Below are 17,925 nucleotides of genomic sequence, written 5' to 3'. Positions count from 1 at the left end.
ATTCAATTTATACTTATCGCATTTTTTCTGAATGTGACTTTGTGGCTATTACTTAGTCGTGAACAGTGAAAAATCGACCCAAATAGTTGTTAAAGTGTTAAAGGTTACAGGCCCCTTGTCTAGACTGAAAGCAAATGCACATTCACATCGTTTACAACACATACAAATGTCACGAAGGAAACCATATCCACTGCTACTGGTTTTCCCGCTAAATGTTGGCATGACTCTGTACAGTCTGCTCTTGAACACATCACCATCTCCCGACTTTCGTCTCAGAATCCAACGAAACATCCACAACCAATCGGAGCGCCCTCTTTCGCGCTCAAACCAATCAGATTCTCCTGCGTCATTTCGTCGACCCAGCCCATCGCCCAATCAAAATCGTTTCCAGCTGCAGGCCTGAATCCCTCTTCAACCTTCTACTTTCCGGAGGGGCACCTTCAACCAGTTCCGCGGTGCACTGGCAGTGGCTTTTTCTTTATTGTAGAGTGGAAATATCTCTGAAACATAGACAAAATGTCCTTTCTCACAGTCAGCAGGCTAGCACCCAAACTTCTCAATTCAAAGGTAAGAGAATAAAAAGCGACTGCTTGCGTTTTCGGACAACCCTAGGACGTTACACTGAAGCTAACCTTAAGCTAGCATGCTAACGTAATGGCAGACAAGTTAATAGTATGTGGCTTAGCTCTGTCAGCCAAACCCATTATACAACGCGGCACACAAAGTTTATTTCTGCTTTTTCAAGAGTCTTAACATGCGATTACGTTTTTAATCGTCTACATATATGGTTATTTAGCTGGAGATTTCTGTTTATGGTTAACTTGAGTCTCGAAAGATTAGGTTAGCTTTGGGACGGACGGTTCTTGGCTGGCCTTGTGAAGTCACAGTCTTGCCATGTTTCTCTTCCTGCGGATACCAGGCTGTGACAGCTGCAGGCTAACCAGTTTGTCTTTAGATCATTGATCTGATATTTGTCCAACTGAATTGTGATGAGCCTTAATGCTAACCTTGAGATTGCTCATGTGGATTCCTTGTGGAATTCCTCAAACCTCACATCTGACCTTCACTTTAATGTTTAATCATATTTTAATCATATTTTTCAAGTGTGTCATTATTCTTCATGAGCATCTGCGACTTTAATAAAACGAATATTGCAAGAATACTACTGTTCTAATCCCTGTCTAGCATTCTGATCACAGTTGGTAAAACTAGAACGACCTTCCTGTCTAAAGTTGTAATCCGAGAATGGACTTTTCTTCACAATTTCAATCACTTGATCTCATGTCTATGCTGTCCTACCTTCTGAAACATTCCCATTCAGTGGGTTTCTTTAATCATCCGGGGACTAAAGCTCACTGTTCTCCACCTTTAGACCTCTCTGGAACAAGAACCTTGACATTTATCCCTAAAAAAAAATGACATGGATTTAAGTAGAAGCACTTTGTTGAATATCTCCAGGTGGTTTCTCACCTTGTCTGAACTGCAGTGCATCATGCACGAGTAGCTGACCTGTGACACACTCAACTTTTGCTTTTATCATCTGTTATCTCCATTCAAGAGATTTATTGAAACAGCCTTTTCCCAGTTACATAACTTGAATATAAAGTGTGGAAGACACGAGATCTGGAAAATCACATTGATAGGACAGGCTATAAATGGTTTCTTTTAAATGTAAGACTATTATGTATTGCATAATCCCTGGGGTGTTCGGCAGTGTGAGGAGTGTGCAGTGAAGCAACAGCACATCTTTTGTTTTGGGGACCTTTGGCTTGATCCTTTTAAGTTGTGGTTCCAAAGGAATCTCGGAGGGAATTTTGATCTGGCCCCTTCACTCATCCCTCCTTTGTTGATATCCCATTCAGGTGCCTATCGGTGAATGTCTCAAAAACATATTTTGTCTTTATTTAACACCATTTTTAATTACACAATCCACACTTTATTCTTATTATTTAATCCATATAGTGTTAGATGAACAAAAAATGAAAAAAAATTCCCAAATAATCCCCTCTATTGTAGCTACTACTTCCATTTGATTAAGTCTACCACAGTGAGTCTTTTCTTTTCCCTGAATTTTGTTACTTCTGCTTTCTAAAAATAGTTTGGTTAGGAGTTAAACTGCACCGGAATGGAAATGTGTTGAGAAAATATGTTTTTTCTATCCTAGCATAACCTGTTTGGTGCATAATCATTCACTCTGTAAACCTTACTGTGAACTTTGTCTTCCTTTAAAATATGTGAAACCGTTTTTGCACAATTAAGAAAATGTTTAGCATTATTGGAAGAACCATAAAAGTTTTTGGTTTTGTGGTTATTTTTAATAAATTCTCATGTGTCAAAACAGGAAGTTACTTGGTTTGCTGTTAGATTTCACCATTTGTTAAAACCTAAATCATGACTAGGGTAGTTTTGGATGATCTCCCAGTTTAACTTGTCATCTGCCCAAATCTGGAGGGCTGGGATAAAAATGGAAACCTGGATCAATACTGTAAATACGCACTATTGACATTGTCTGATTGCATTCATGATAAATTTGCATTACCGTTCAGAGTGAAGTGTTACAGAAGAAACGAGAATATGTGATCAGAATCTGCTGCATTCATGGAATGTTCTAGATTTGTGTGGATTAAATCTATTACAACAGTAACTAACTTTTATGCTGTGATATTTTTTTAATGCTCTTCATGGATATTTTAATAATGAAAATGCATTTTATTACGTTTTATTTGCAGAATGCCACTTTGTTATTTGTGGCTGCCAGAAATGCAAGCGCATCCACAACAGTAAGTTGAAGCATTTACTCTTCATTTTTGCCAAGTTTTAAAACTTACAAGTTAAAATGTAAAAAAAAAAAGCATCAGCAGGAAGAATCATGTTTTTACTCAGTGACAGAACATTCTGACCTTTTGTGAAGCTGGATGTCCTTGTCAGTTTTTGTTTTTCCCCTGTTATGTTTACATAAACACGCACACAAATTGAAGCATGGTGTTTTATTTTTAGCCTAGAAATTAAATAAGTGGAATTGTTGATTTCCTGATCTTGTTGTTGCAGAATCTGAAGGATGTTCTGGCAGACCTCATCCCTAAAGAACAAACTAGGATCAAGAACTTTAAGCAGCAGCATGGGAAAACCAACATAGGCCAGATTACTGTAGATATGGTGAGTATTTGACTTTTATTTTTTGTTTTAATCTATCAAAAATTGTGGTGGGTTCCTTAGTTCTAATCAAGTTTTAAGCATCTAATCCATAAATGGTGATGATGATCAGTCATGACATGGTAGCCCCACATAATCCATTTAGGCCTGCCCAGGGTTGTTTACTCTGTCAGGTATCACTGAGCGGTCATCTCCCTCAGAGGTCACAGCATGAGCCGATTCCCGCCGTCAGTGACATGTCGGGGCTCCACAGTAAAACTTCTTAAAACTGCATCTTAGTCTGTAGAGTCCCTTATTATAAATGCAAAACTTCAAACAGAATCAGGCAGATTTTAAAGTCTAATTTTGTGTTACATTTGGGTGACATTTTAGTTTGGTAAATCCTCATGTTTTGTAAATGTATGTTTTTGTGTTTTCCTTTTTGTTTAGGTCTATGGAGGCATGAGGGGGATGAAGGGTCTGGTGTATGAAACCTCTGTGTTGGATCCTGATGAGGTGAGTGTCGATGGGGGCTCACAAGTTAAGATTTTTCCACAGCGTTTTGTACTTTTATCCTCAGGAAGTCAGCAGTGAAAGTTCTGGTATTCCTGTAAAGTGCTTCACAGTTGATTCATTATTTAGGAGCAAAGCATCTAATTTTCTAGACTTATTACATGTTTTATATCAGAATACTTCTTTAGTGTATTTGATTATCCCTAAAGACAATTTGTTTTTAATTTCTGCTGTGTTTTCTCGTACAGGGAATCCGCTTCAGGGGATACAGCATCCCAGAGTGTCAGAAGTTGTTGCCCAAAGCTCCAGGAGGCGAGGAGCCTCTGCCTGAGGGTCTCTTCTGGCTGCTGGTCACTGGACAGGTCCCTAGTGAGGAGCAGGTGATCATTAGACAAATATTTATGCGTTTTATTGATTTGTCTTGTCATCTGAAACACAAATATGCAAGCGTGAAGTTTTTGCTCCAAGAAATAGAGAGAAATGTGAAGAAATTGAATTATTTTGTTGGCAATTAATGAACATGATTTGCGTTTTTTATTTAGTTTCTTTTATCAGTTTATATCAGTGCAGACCAGAAGTCACAGACGGCAAAATATTAAATGACCAAAATGTAAATGAGAAGCAGAATCACTGCTACAACTCAAAGATAAATAGAATATAGAAGTTTAAAGACTCACTCTGATCAACTTTTGATCCATTTTAAAAGTGTTCCAGTGGCCTTTAAATTCTTGACTTTTTAGCTGCTCCTCATTCACAACATTATAAGTAAAGAGTTATTCATCTCAGTGGGTCTTTAAAGGGCTGCTCATTCCAAACCAAAACGGTTTCAGGCTTTTAGGAACTTCAAAAACACAATCTTACTAATTTAAAGCCTGAATCCTGAGAGGATCACAGCAATAATGTAGTCACAGCTCAATAACTGTGAGGCAGTTCTGTTTTGACACAAAAAAAAATTTGATTTAATGGAGAAAAAATTCTGACATCAGAAAACCTGAATGGAATGCAAATGAGGCAAAAGTAGGCCACATATATTAAATCAAAATATCAAAGACTTATTTTAAAGTAAAATAAATCAATTTAAAAAGTCGGCGGGTTTTCAAGGTATACCTAAAAAAAAATCATTTCTACATCAAATCCTTTAAACTCAAGAAATATCAACTCCTCGACATCTATTGATGCAGATCCACATCAAATAACTTCTGCCCTGAACTTACTTTAATTTAGCTTGTGCTTGAAGAAAAACACAAGTGAAATATATTTATCATAGCTGGAAATAAATTCAGAAGTCAAGGAGTAAAGTGTTTAAAATAAAGTCTGAATGTAAGACAAGTGCACCCAGTCTAGACAATGATCAGATCTACATGAAACGTGCCATTTAAAAGTTGGTCTGCGTTAATTTTAGAGGTAAGCAAATACATGCTAACACTGTTTAATGGTGGTTATGTGAATAAATCCATAAATCTTAAAATTCGCTAAACGGTGTCGCAATCGCTAAATCGCGGTTCACCTTTCCTGGTCTTGCTCTTTCACAGATTCTTTCTAGTGTCATTTTGTGTGCTTTTTTTTTTTTAAACAGCACACCGTGTTCTGCATCCTGATTGGCTGACCCTCTCAGTCAAGTCTGTCATGTCTCTCGTACACAACGTTTTCAGTTTGCCACATTCCCATAAATCTTTGTGATCAGATCTTTTTCACTGGACTTATTTTTTTATGCATGTTTGAACTTTGAGAGTTTAAACAAAAGAGAAAAGTTTAAAAATATTCTAGTCTGTATGAGAAAGGTGAGTATCATGTGTAGTGAGGAGTTTTACTGCCTTAAACATCTGTACTTCTACTTCACAGGTTATCACAGGTTAATTTTATAACATAACCACCATTGGATTTTAAAATCCTGTCATATAAAAGCGTGACTTGGCTTATTAGACCCCAGAAATAAATGGATGCATTCTAAGTGTGTCTATGAATACATCAGCTGTGGTTATGGAAATATAGCTATAAAGATGAATAACTACAGTGTTTTCATTGTCAGAAAGATTCTACAGTACATGGGTGACAAAATAAACAGTTAACTGTTACATTTTTGGTCCAAAAATGTTTCTGTTATTGCTTTAGAACTCATTATCACAGCCAAAATTACAGAGTCTCTTATTTTATTTGCTAATAAAAATCAATTTTTTGATAACTACTGGTATAAACTGGATGAGGGTGGAACTTTCATTAGTAGAATTATAATATATTGTATGAAAAGATGAGACAAAGATACTTTATTGAACCCAAACTTTATATTTTTTGCATACAATGCAATTTTTTTGCACGATAAAGCAGCATCGATTTGTTCTAATAACATAAAATTACAGGTTTGAGGTACTTGTACATCATCAACAGCAGCAAGTTACAGTTTATCTGTGGCACAGGGATGATCAGTTACTGTCTTATTGTGGTGTGGCAGGAATGATGTTCTGTAGCGATCTTTGTGACAAAGAAGCCTTTTGGACAAACTAGCAAAACTGCTTTTTTATTGATATGATTAAAAAAAACAAGAATGCCTTTAAAGAAAAATGAATTCTTGATTTTATTGATGCAGCTTTTTAAGTGAAGATGTATTCATTTTTTTTTTTATATTTTAACACAAGTTGCTTTAATTTGAGTCAAAGTTTTGGTACAACTCATGTAATAAGCAGGATAAACTAGCTTCAATCTCACTTTTTGCTTGCGTTTTTCAATTATACAGATATATTGTATTAAAAAACACAGTTCTGATTTAAGTCAAATTTCAATCTAATAGTATTTTTTTGTTTTACACATTTATTTGTCCGTCTTGGAAAAGTAAAATGTACAAAAGTGTTAAAATTAAAGCAATGTCTCAAATTTATCTCCCAAAATAAGAGTTTATGTACTAAAATAAAGTAAGCATAATAGCTGCAGTGTCTATAAAGTAAGTTACTTGGAGTTTTAAAGCTCAGACACAAGATAGTCTGATGACAGGAAACTGATTCCAGCAGTCTCATTAAAGAATGATAAGATAAGGTTTGGTTGAACTTGCTGCTAAAATACACGCCTTAACCTCCTGATCTTTAACTCCTTCATACAAAATAATTACATGTTTTAGATCAACTTTAAAAAAAAGTTCTATTTTACACTTATTCTTGGACTTTCTGTAACACTAAACATGTGTAGCTGCCATGAACATCATCATCAGATTGTTAAACTTGTTTAACCGGTTTAACTCCAGGTTTTGTTGTCTTCAGAAGCTTAAAATGTAATTTATGTTGTTTTTTCCAGGTCAATTGGGTGTCCAAAGAGTGGGCGAAGAGAGCGGCGCTCCCCTCTCACGTTGTCACCATGCTGGACAATTTCCCCACAAACTTGCACCCCATGTCTCAGTTCAGTGCTGCCATCACGGCTCTGAACAGTGAGAGCAGCTTTGCACGAGCGTACTCTGAGGGAGTCCACAAGTCCAAGTACTGGGAGGCAAGTCTGTTTATCAGATAAGAAAGGATTTTTGTGTGTGTCACTGAAGTTCCTGCTTCACTCAGATCTAAACTCCCAGTTGTGTGTTGCTTTTTTTTTGTTTAGTACGTCTATGAAGACTCAATGGATTTGATTGCTAAGCTGCCCTGCATTGCTGCCAAGATCTACCGCAACTTGTACCGCGAAGGCAGCAGCATTGGAGCCATCGACTCCAACCTGGACTGGTCTCATAACTTCACCAACATGCTGGGCTACAACGACGCGAAGTTCACTGAGCTGATGAGGCTCTACCTCACCATTCACAGGTGCAAAACACTTCTGATGTAGCTGTACTTTTGAAGGTTCTTGTGTTTTTTGATCACCTCACTAGAGAAACTTCTACTTAAAACAAAGCTTTTGTCAGAGTGGCTTCTTAGTGAAATAATGTGTGAAATTTGAAGCTTAAAATGGTAAAATTGGCTAAAAAAATTGAGCTAAATCCAGAGATTTATTATTTCAAATATTATAACAGGATGCTGTTTTAATTTTATATTCTTTGAGGTTGAGATATTGATTGATCAATCAATTGTTCATCAAGTTTTCTTTAAAGAAGTTTTAGGTACTTTATTGTGAAACAAAAATTATGTAGAGTTCTATATTAATTATGAAAGTTTACCTTCATTTAAATGGCTTTGGTTAAACCAGATTTTTACCCTGAAATAAAAGTTTGAAGTATTAATTACATTTTTAATCAATTGGGGGGAAAATTGACACTTTAACTTGTAATTTGTCAATTTAAGAAAATTATTTTATAGTTAAAAAGCCACAAATGAAGACTAAATCATGTTTTTTATTTATTTATTTACTTTAAAGGTAGTGATATTAAGGAAGACAGATCATTTTTTTGCCCATAAGTTTTTTTTCCTAAAATTTTCTGGTTTTATTGCCATTTTGTTCCTTATTAGATAATGTAAAATATTCTTGTTACTTTAAGACGTGTGTAGAATATTCAGAAGTTTATCAGTCATAGTATTATATTTAGTATAAATATGACATGTACAAGAAAAATGGCTGCAGTAGTTTAGAGCTGAAAGGTTAAACTCATGTCCTTTTGTTTTCAGTGTCTTTCACATTGTGATACTTTGCAATAACAGGAATTAGAAATCAGGGAAACTGAGTTTGCTCGTGTATATTCCTCTTTTTTTAATGTACGAGTTGACATGTTTTTGGTGTTTCCTCTGTCTTGTAATTCTTTAGTGACCATGAAGGCGGCAATGTCAGCGCACACACAAGCCACCTGGTAGGGAGCGCCCTGTCTGATCCCTATCTGTCCTTCAGCGCCGCCATGAATGGTCTGGCCGGTCCTCTCCACGGCCTGGCCAATCAGGTTTGTTCTCAACTTTCACACACACTCACAACCCCCACCCCGGAAAAACTTGAATGTTTGTTTCACTCACAGCCTCTGTAAAGTTTTCTGAAAAATCATTGAAAGAACATTACCGATATAATAATTATTAACCATTTTCTATTAAAGCATGCAGATAAGCTTTGTAGTTTTGTGTCAAATTATAGCTTACAGCCACTTTGTGTGTTATTTGTCAAACCTGTACTTTTCCCACTCGTAACTAGTTTGGAAAAATATAGGCTGGCTAATGTTGCCTCTGAAAACACAACAAGTTAAGACTAACATTTTCAGTTTAACCATGCTGAGAGTGGAAATAATACAAATCCGCTACGTTTTAAGCTCTCGTAGTTTTTTGCAAACCTTATTCATAAACCAAACGGCTGCATAAAATCATTTGGGATGAAGACAGATGGTCTTGGCAGTAAACAATAAGTGAATAGTGTCCAATTAGGAAAGCAGGAAGCTTATATATAAGAAGAAAGTATTAGTAAAAAGTCATGTTCAAATAATTACTCGAGCAAAAGTAAAAACGTAAAAACTTCCAGATACAATAATGATGGATTTGATTGTTTTATACAATACTTTCAAATGAGTCATCAGTTTAAAAAAAAAAAAAAAACTTTTGTTTTCCTTTATTAAGGACACATCAAGTCTCAGAGTTGGAGTTTATGTATTTACTCAAGACTTATTGCTGCCTATTAGTATTACATACAGCAAGTGTCTTTTCAGTCTTTAAAATAAAAAATAGCACTTTCGCATTCCCATTGTGTTGCCGTTTTCTGCAGGTGTGCCAATGTGTTCTTCAATGACTCAGCAGAAATCCTTATGCTGACTAATCGCCTTTTTGTGTAGTTTGTGCCGATATCGATAACATTCCAATGTTATTAAGCATTAATGAAGCAAAGAATTAATAAAACAAATGTTAGAAAAAGCAGAATATATAAACTGATTCAGACAATCGTAACTAACTTTAAATCAAAGTATGGTTCTGTAAAACTATTATTTGGAATGGAATTTTTACAGAAATGTACTGAGTTAATGTTAGTTCCTACTTCTGCGTCATCATTCAGTGTCACTCGTAGCAAAAACGTTTTATTTGTTGATTTTAACAACAATCCTGACATTTTGTGTTTCCAAAACAAACATGTTTACTTGATATTTGGTTCTTTATTTACTAAAATAGCTGAATCATCATTCAGGAGTCAGTTGACATTATTGATCAGGATGGGTACCTCAGGATAAGATGCAATATGCAATACATGGCTCACAATATCGATATCGCAATACTTCAATAATTGGTAAAAATAATCTCTGATAACACACATTAAATAGAAGAACGTATATTTTTAGGAAAATATATCCCGGTTTATTTTTAAGCTTGAACAATATCATAACAACTTGTCTTATTTTGTACAACAAATAATAGACACTTGTGCAAAATTGCTTAAATCAGTAATACTATGTCTTTGATAAACATTGACACCAATTAAATTGGAATTATCTGTATAATTCAGTGTTAACAATGATAAATATGAACAGCAATTCCACTACTTGGTGTAAAATTGTTGTAAACAACAGAACAAAAATTTAATAATTCAAGTAGCTGCGAGGTACAGTATATTGGTGCTCACAAAATCCAGTCTTGCAATGCGCTCGTATCTAGCTCCAAAGGTACGTCTCACCAAAGGGTGACAAATATAACGTTTTACAGCCTCTTCAAATGAAAATAAAAGATCGATATTTGGTGAGAATCCATCGAGAATCAATCACAGGATTAAATATCGCGATATATCGCAGTATCGATGTTCTTGGCACACCTCTAGTAATAGTGATTCCTGGTGCGGTTCTGTGTCTACAGGAGGTGCTGGTGTGGCTGACCGCTCTGCAGAAGGAGCTGGGAGGAGAAGTTTCTGACGAAAAGATGAGGGACTACATCTGGAACACCCTCAAGTCTGGAAGGGTAACTGGATTCTCACACTTCCTGCTGCAGTTTGTGTTTTAAAGCCAGATGTGGTCTTGATTTCTTTAGTTTGGCTGTTTTTAGTAACATTTAGCTGTAATCCACAGAAAGCAAATTCTAAGATGGTCTTTTTCTGGTCTTCCCGACTGTAGGTGGTGCCGGGCTACGGCCATGCTGTTCTGAGAAAGACCGACCCGCGCTACACTTGTCAGCGCGAGTTTGCCCTGAAGCATCTGCCCAATGACCCCATGTTTAAACTGGTCGCCCAGCTTTACAAGATTGTACCCAATGTGCTGCTGGAGCAGGGGAAGGCGAAGAACCCCTGGCCCAACGTAGACGCTCACAGTGGCGTTCTCCTGCAGGTGAGACATCTCTATTTAACCTCATTTTAGGCTAATCCTGATGGAGGTGTGTCTGACGCTGCTTTCTGTGCGTGCAGTACTATGGAATGACGGAGATGAACTACTACACTGTCCTTTTCGGCGTTTCTCGCGCCCTCGGCGTCCTGGCTCAGCTCGTGTGGAGTAGAGCGCTGGGCTTCCCCCTGGAGCGTCCCAAGTCCATGAGCACGGATGGACTGATGTCTCTGGTTGGAGCCAAGTCGGGTTGAGAGGAGCCGGGCGTTTAGTGAGCAGGGTAGGAAGATTTGGAAACATCAGAAGGCAGACATCAGTTGACCCAACGTCATTTTTCCAACCCAAGGGATTTAACGGGATTCAGTATGCTTTTAATGTTAAGTCACTAAAGAAGGGCCTTTTAATTTGTCACACCCTTAGCGATGAAGTGTGTTACTGACGAGATGTCCCGTCACTTCTGCACATTTGAAACCTGAGTGGAGCAAACTTCAAACACATACATTTAACCTTGGGTAGGCTCAAGCTACGCCTGCGTGTTTCCCATCAAACATTGACGTATGAGTAAGCAGAGAGGCGTTCAAAGGGAATTGTGGAAGTGAACTAAATGCCATTTAAAAACAAAAAAGATACTAAACATTTACTGCTTTTGGCTGATTTTGTTTTTTTTTCTAAAGTCTCTAAAAAAAACTACTTAAGTTTCTTCTATGCAATCAAATCTCATCCGTTTATTTCACTCCCACTAAATAACACTCCAGCTTCAAAATAAAATTAAGAAGGTCCTGACAGTCTGATTAAAACAAATGAGCTTAAAAGATACTGCCCCTTTAAATCTGCAATCTCCTTTTTTCGTCTAATAGTTGACCTGTATTTACCTCTACGATCAAAATAACTCGTTTGTGTCCTTTAGCTCATTTTTCCTTTTATTTTTATGGAGTTTTGAAAGGTCTTACGAGGACTGAAAATGATGCAATGCTAATTTAGCCGACGGGTGTTTGGAATCGGCAGCCCGCGTGATCTTACAGAGCAAGCTTGGATGTAAGGTGGTGATCAGGGGAGGGGTTCACTTGTATTCTTGCATAGGTTTGACTTCACCCCCACAGCAGAGCTTTCTCTAAACATGGTCTACTCCACAGCAAGCACTTGGCTTGATTTGGTTTCCCACCTTGTAGCAGATGAATGACCCCCTCCCTGGTTGATTTTATTTTGAAGGGGTGTTTAATATGTATAAAAATGATACTTTGGGTTCTCAAGTTGTGGTTTTATTTATACTTTGTGTACATAGGTATATATATGTATAGCTTGAATGTATGAGCTCAATGTGATCATTTGCTTGTAAGAACCACAGTGAGTTCCTCAGTCGGTTTAGTTCGGTCCACGTTTTCTGTAAAGATCAGTCTCACTGGTTGCTGTGTATTTCTGACAATGAACAAAACAATAAGCTGCAGCTATTTTGTAAATACACAGTTTCTTGCTAAGCTGGTGCAGTTTTATTTTTGTTTTTTCCAGGGGATTCCCTTGAATGTTTCAAGCTTGCTCTTAAGTTCTGGGTTTGTCAAACACTCCATGTTTGTAGTTTGGATTCCAGCTTGATTTGAGTTTGTTTTTCCATTCGATTACTTTCACTGTTAAGCGTGTCAGACGTATGTTTTGATTCCCACCTGTTTCATCATGTCGTTCTGCGCTTTAAACTCTTCAGGGGATGTTGTTTTGATTGTAGAGGAGGATAGAGGTTGTATATAACTAGAAAAAAAAAAAAAAAAAAAGTCAATGCAGATGATTTAATCAGACTATTGTGGAGGGTGACTGGGCCGGATGGGTCAATTGCGTGAAAAGAAAAAAACACACTATTGGAAAACGATAAAAAATGGAAAAAATAAAAAGTTTTTAATAACATTTGTTTGGTCTTTTTTTCATGGTTGAATTCTGTAGGTCACTGCGTCCGCTGAGGCTCCACAGCACCAGTTTCCACACACACCTCTGACTGGAATTTCAGAGTTTGTCTTGTGTTTGTAGATTAACTCGTTCTCAGGGGTGGAAACTTTGAATCTCCTTTATTGGCGGTCTTTGTGCTCACAAAAAGAAGATGGCACAAATGCCCACCTCTCACATGCACCGTTATTAATAACTGCCCCACATACCTTAACCCCACTCTGGTTTCTTGCTCGTCAGCTGTGCCCTTCCTTTAACCAAGATGTTGCAACAACATTCACCTGCCGTTGGATAGATGCAAAGAATCGAAAAATCTCATTTGGGAGCTAAATGACTGAATGTTTTGCTTTTATGTCTTAAAATACAAATGAATTTTTTTAGCCAAATCCAACAGTATTTTTGTCTAAACTGCAGCATCTCATCTTGTTTGAGTTAAATGCTTCAATAAACTTTAACTTTTCCAACAGGAAAATTATATTTGTACTTTGAATTTACATTTCTAATTTTTTTTTTAACTGATTTACTTATTAAAATAAAAATCCACTGGAATTCTTAACATTAACATCTTAGTGATACATTTACTATAAAATCTCTTTCATACTGTTTTTTTAAATATATATTTCAAGCCATCGATGACCCACTCTGATCATTTTCTGATTTATTGTAAAAACATTCCCAGTGATCTTTAAATTAGTGTTTTTAGCCTAAATCCAAAATCCTGTCATTTTCTAGGGCAGTTTTGGTAGAACAGCGGGAGTTCATTTGAAAATTCTTCTGAGTTGTGGGCGGGACTATTTGCAAGGAGCAACCCCGCCCCCCTTCCCCTCTGTTGCAGATCAGGGAGCTAGTAGCCTGCCAAGCATAATTTCTACAAGTTTTTTCAAACGACATTTTTTTTCTTCTGCTCCTGATTCATGATTTAAATAAAGAAATACTCAGAAATGCTATTTTAATATTAATTCTCTTTATACATGTCCTCCATTTTTAATTAAATTCCACAAGAACATGTTAAAACACCATTTTCATCAGTGGGTCTTTAAAATAACTGTCACAAAAATGTGACGTTTGCAGCTCATTGCACACCTGCAAAGAATAGTCAAAGTCCCGAAAGAATCAGGAAACTCCAGATATGTGTAATGGTTTATTCTACAGCCCACATGCACATTTTATAATGAAAACTTACACAAAAGGAGAGCATCGTTCTCCTGAGAGCCTCCAAAATATGGACCACAAAAACATACAAATAGATGACTTGGAATAGAACATTTGTTGGGCACACAAAGTGTTTCTCCTCTAAACTCTCAGCAGCATCAAAAGTGATCACCATAAAGTGCCGTCTTCCATTTCTTTATGAATCTCGACCATAAAATATATCAAAAATAAAGCCGTCTTTCTTACATAAACTGTCGGCTGGGTCGGGTCCCGTCAGCTGCCATTTTTTGACAGAACGTTCCAGCGTTTTCATGACTATTCAGGGGGTTTTGTGCAAAGTTTAATTGGCTTCAAATAGCTGATAGTTTCTTGAACTGGGGCTGTAAAATAAGGCATTATGACAGGTGGTAGGATAGGTCTCAGCATTTAAAATTACAATCATCACAGCACGACAGATGAGTTTAAAGCTAAACCTCCCAAATGGTTCAAATGAGACCAAATTTGCCAGTGAAGAAACGATGAAAGCATTAATACTGTCACAGTGAGAAGCACGCTTGGCGTTCCAAAAAAAACATGGCACCATTAACAAGCCTAGATAAAACATATATCCACCTCTGAATAAATTAAAAATATCATGAAAATGTTGCGCAGCAGAAGCTCTACTTGCTTTCAAACAATAATAACAACTGAAGAGCAAACGGTAAAAGGAAAAGAGAAGAATGTAGTATGTCCAGCTGATCCCAGTGCCGAGGCGGACATGCTGATGTGTCGCAAGCACATTATGATCAGGTCAAAGTAACCTATGAAACCTGAGAATAGGTCCAAGCCAGAGGGGGCCTCTGTGTCTTAGTAGAAAAATAATAATTTGCAAGTGTTCCATTTAAATAACAATCAGCTAACACTAGAAATTTGATGTTGTATTGATTTACTGATTTGCTTACATAAATACAGCATGTAACTGCAACAGAGCGAGAATAATGGCCGCTTCTGCTAAACAGGGAGGAGGCTGACAAGAGTGGACGCCGCTATACACGAGAGCAGAGATCAGCAGGAACTTGTCGGAGCAGGAATTCCAACTTACAAGAGTTGGGACTCCTCGATTACCGCTATTTGTGTATAGCGACTTCTGCGAGGGCTGGACTAATTTGGATCATGCAGGTCTGAGTGGGTCAAGAGGATGAAAGCTGGTATGGATTAAGGCCAGATGAAGGGGAGGGGGGCAGGCGGTCGCTGATATCACGTCTGATGGACCTCATGAAACATCAGCTCTCGGGGGATTCGAGTCTCTGGACCGTAAAGCTTGCCGGCTCGCCGCTCGAACGCAGCGACGTTCTGCTTCACAACCTCGTCAAAGAACATGGTAGCTAACTGGGAGTGCAGCAAGGAGCGGAACTCAAAGGATATCTGTTAAAGTAATAAAAAAAGGGGATTTTTTAGTAGATGACGGAAAGAAGTAGTCATGAAACATTGCAGCAAAAAACTAATTAAAAAATGCCTAATACAGTTTGGTGGGGGAAAAAAAACTTACTTTAAGAAGAGAACTACTCTGTAATCCCTTCCAAGAAGCAGACTACTTACAGAAAAGTCTACAGTGCAGGTGCGAGGGTAACCAGGAATGCCGGGACTGAAGCGCCAAATCGTCTCCAGATGATTGAACAGTTTTCCATCAGTGCACACTGCCTACAAAGGACAATTAGTATCATTAGAAATGATAAAAAACATTGCAAATAATCGACTTAAATGCAACTCAGTTTACATTTAAATAAGCCTGTTAATAGAACATTCAGTTCTAGTTACATCAAATTATTCACGGCACAACTGGCTACTTACTTTGACTAGGTGAGGCCTAACACAAGTGATCATGGAGGTATATCTCTCTACCACAGGAGGGAATCCCACTTCAAGCTGGGCTTTGGAGTGACCTGCTCTTTTCATGATGGTCTGGGACTTCTTACACCAAGGCACAAACAGCTTGTAGTCGTCAACATTGGCCACCACATCGTACATTTCCTGCATAGAATACCTGTAACAACATAAAGTTAGGGAATGTGTTGTTGAAAATACGTTTATTACCACTTTGAAATTGAATATTACCCAAGTATCCTGCGCTCTGAGTATTCCTTCCTCTTGTTGGTGAGGCTGATGAAGTTTCTGCTTTGAGGAGCCGCCGCCGCCATCGCGTCCCATTCTTGAACACAAAGCAGCTTGGGAGTTCTGGTCATCAAAATGCCACACGACGACAGGTGTCTAAAAGATAGAAGCAGACATGGTTTTAGCCAAACTAAAAAAGCATAGAAAAAAAAGGCCACCACATGATTTTATACTCTCTGCAAGCTGAACCTGGAGATTCTGGAAGGTCTGTGTTTTGTCTTTTATGTTAGTTATAAAGGGTTGTGCTGTTGGTGGCTGCTTCCTGAAACTGCCCGAATAGTACTGTGACCAGAAAACATTTAAAGCAAGTAAACAAAACCTTTGGAATTTCAAAAAGAAAAACAAGCACGAGACAAGGGGGGATATGGAGAAGTCATAAATGGGAACTTAACTTTAAAAACATGACAGGATAGAATCAACCGTATTGTTTATCAGTGGGAAAAACAGATTTTTTTTACATTACATTTAATACTAGTAGTTTTCTTGACCAGGGTAATGATATGTAACTTGAGAAAGGAAAACAACAATAAAGCAAATGTCCTTCCTGCTTCATTGTTTGTTTATAACTATGTTCTGAGAAAAAGTCAAAATTTCCAGAATTGGTGAGATTTTCTGAGTCTTTCACAACAAACACTGACTCATCACTTAGGTTTAAATGCCTTATTTATGTCATGACTAAAATAAATACCAAAAACAGATTTTTTTTATTTATTTTAAAAAGTTAGAAGTACTCAAACAAGCAAACAAAACAGGAAAAATGGGGTTAAAACTCTGGTTAAACTATTAAAACAAACTTTTATGTCTTCAATGTAAGCTTCCACGCCTCTTATAGTATCTCCTCGACATGCCCACCTGATGTTTTGTTTTGGGCATCCTCTTTGCACCACTGGACGACACGTGCGAGGAGAGCCCACGGAGGCAATCTGGAGAAAGTCGCTGAATGTCCGCACACCCATCGGTAACCTCCGGGCACCGGCCGTGGCTGCCATCAAACCAGCCACCGCGTCCGAGGAAGGGAGATCCTAGGTTGAAGCCGCCAAGTCCCGGATCTCAGTCACCGTTCCAGCCCAAATCCCACCACGTCGGAGAGGTTGTTTAATCGAGCCCCAAAGTTTTAGATCGACGATTAGCTTAACTCGAACCGTCGACGTTTTAGCTCCGAGCCTAACTAACGATGGTAAAAGTAGTCGGCGGCTAACGCTGGCTAACGATGTTTCATAACAGCCCGAGAAAACGCGACATATAGCCGCGTTTGAGTATTTAGCAGCAAAACTCACATCCCTATGCCTCCCTAACACCAACTCTGTCACAAATACGCGGTTTTTGTTATTTCTGGCAAGGAATTGGGTCAAATTCCGACAAACTGCAGACGACCTTCTGCTGCTAAATAAAACGCCGGTAATGAACAAAGTGTTCCTCAGTTTTTTTTCTTCTGTCTCCGATATTGACTGTAAATGGAGAGCGCAACGGCTCTGCAGCGAACCATCGCCCCCTACTGGTTTGGAGTAAACACCACGAAATTTTGTATTTTTTCCACTTTATTTTACTCGACTTTATTCTATTTTATGCAATATTTTATTCATAATTTGTGACAAAATATTCAGTAGAAATATGGAGAATTTTCAACGCTGTTAAGGTTCACTTTTTATGTTCATTGAAAGATTAGAAGCATTACATAACTAGTCTAATCATGGACACGTGGGGCCTAGTGAAATATGTTTCCCCTGTCATTTATAGTCTCTAGTTGGGGCACAACATAAAATGGTTCAATTGGAACCTTCCATGATGGTAAAGAAGGGGTGGGGACCTCCTAATGTTTCTTGGACATATGCGTAGGTGCTAAATCTGCTGGTTTATAATATTTATTTGTGTAAAAA

General features: G+C 37.7%; 3 protein-coding genes across 5 annotated transcripts in view; 2 read left to right on the top strand and 1 right to left on the bottom strand.

Moving 5' to 3' along the window:
* Positions 1 to 380: 380 nt before the first annotated feature.
* cs (citrate synthase) lies at positions 381 to 12,709 on the top strand. The gene is made up of 11 exons (XM_024294117.2): positions 381 to 567; positions 2,730 to 2,780; positions 3,049 to 3,156; positions 3,583 to 3,648; positions 3,894 to 4,025; positions 6,928 to 7,116; positions 7,222 to 7,421; positions 8,353 to 8,482; positions 10,359 to 10,460; positions 10,613 to 10,822; positions 10,900 to 12,709. Exons 1-11 carry the CDS (start codon positions 517 to 519, stop codon positions 11,068 to 11,070), a joined length of 1,410 nt encoding a protein of 469 aa, XP_024149885.1. The 5' UTR covers positions 381 to 516; the 3' UTR covers positions 11,071 to 12,709.
* On the bottom strand, positions 3,175 to 17,216 carry si:dkey-190g6.2 (coenzyme Q-binding protein COQ10 homolog A, mitochondrial). Of its 3 annotated transcripts, none has more exons than XM_024294121.2 (5): positions 16,901 to 17,216; positions 15,992 to 16,144; positions 15,728 to 15,920; positions 15,476 to 15,577; positions 3,175 to 4,011 (listed from the first exon to the last, which is right to left on the bottom strand). In XM_024294121.2, exons 1-5 carry the CDS (start codon positions 17,035 to 17,037, stop codon positions 3,997 to 3,999), a joined length of 600 nt encoding a protein of 199 aa, XP_024149889.1. In that variant the 5' UTR covers positions 17,038 to 17,216; the 3' UTR covers positions 3,175 to 3,996. The 3 variants fall into 3 exon arrangements, with proteins under 3 accessions (XP_024149889.1, XP_024149887.1, XP_024149886.1); XM_024294119.1 differs by lacking the exon at positions 3,175 to 4,011 and adding an exon at positions 13,874 to 15,301 and having other exon boundaries at positions 15,426 to 15,577; XM_024294118.1 differs by lacking the exon at positions 3,175 to 4,011 and adding an exon at positions 13,874 to 15,301.
* The window catches only part of ankrd52a (ankyrin repeat domain 52a), a 21,991-nt gene continuing 21,275 nt past the window's right edge, over positions 17,210 to 17,925 (top strand). Inside the window, exon 1 of the mRNA XM_036212840.1 lies at positions 17,210 to 17,880. The gene's annotated coding sequence lies outside the window, so the exon portion shown is untranslated. The remainder of the gene's footprint in view (positions 17,881 to 17,925) is intronic.

Source organism: Oryzias melastigma, linkage group LG7, assembly GCF_002922805.2.
Source record: "Oryzias melastigma strain HK-1 linkage group LG7, ASM292280v2, whole genome shotgun sequence".
Classification (NCBI taxonomy): Eukaryota; Metazoa; Chordata; class Actinopteri; order Beloniformes; family Adrianichthyidae; genus Oryzias; species Oryzias melastigma.
This window is presented reverse-complemented; position numbering and strand designations above follow the sequence as displayed.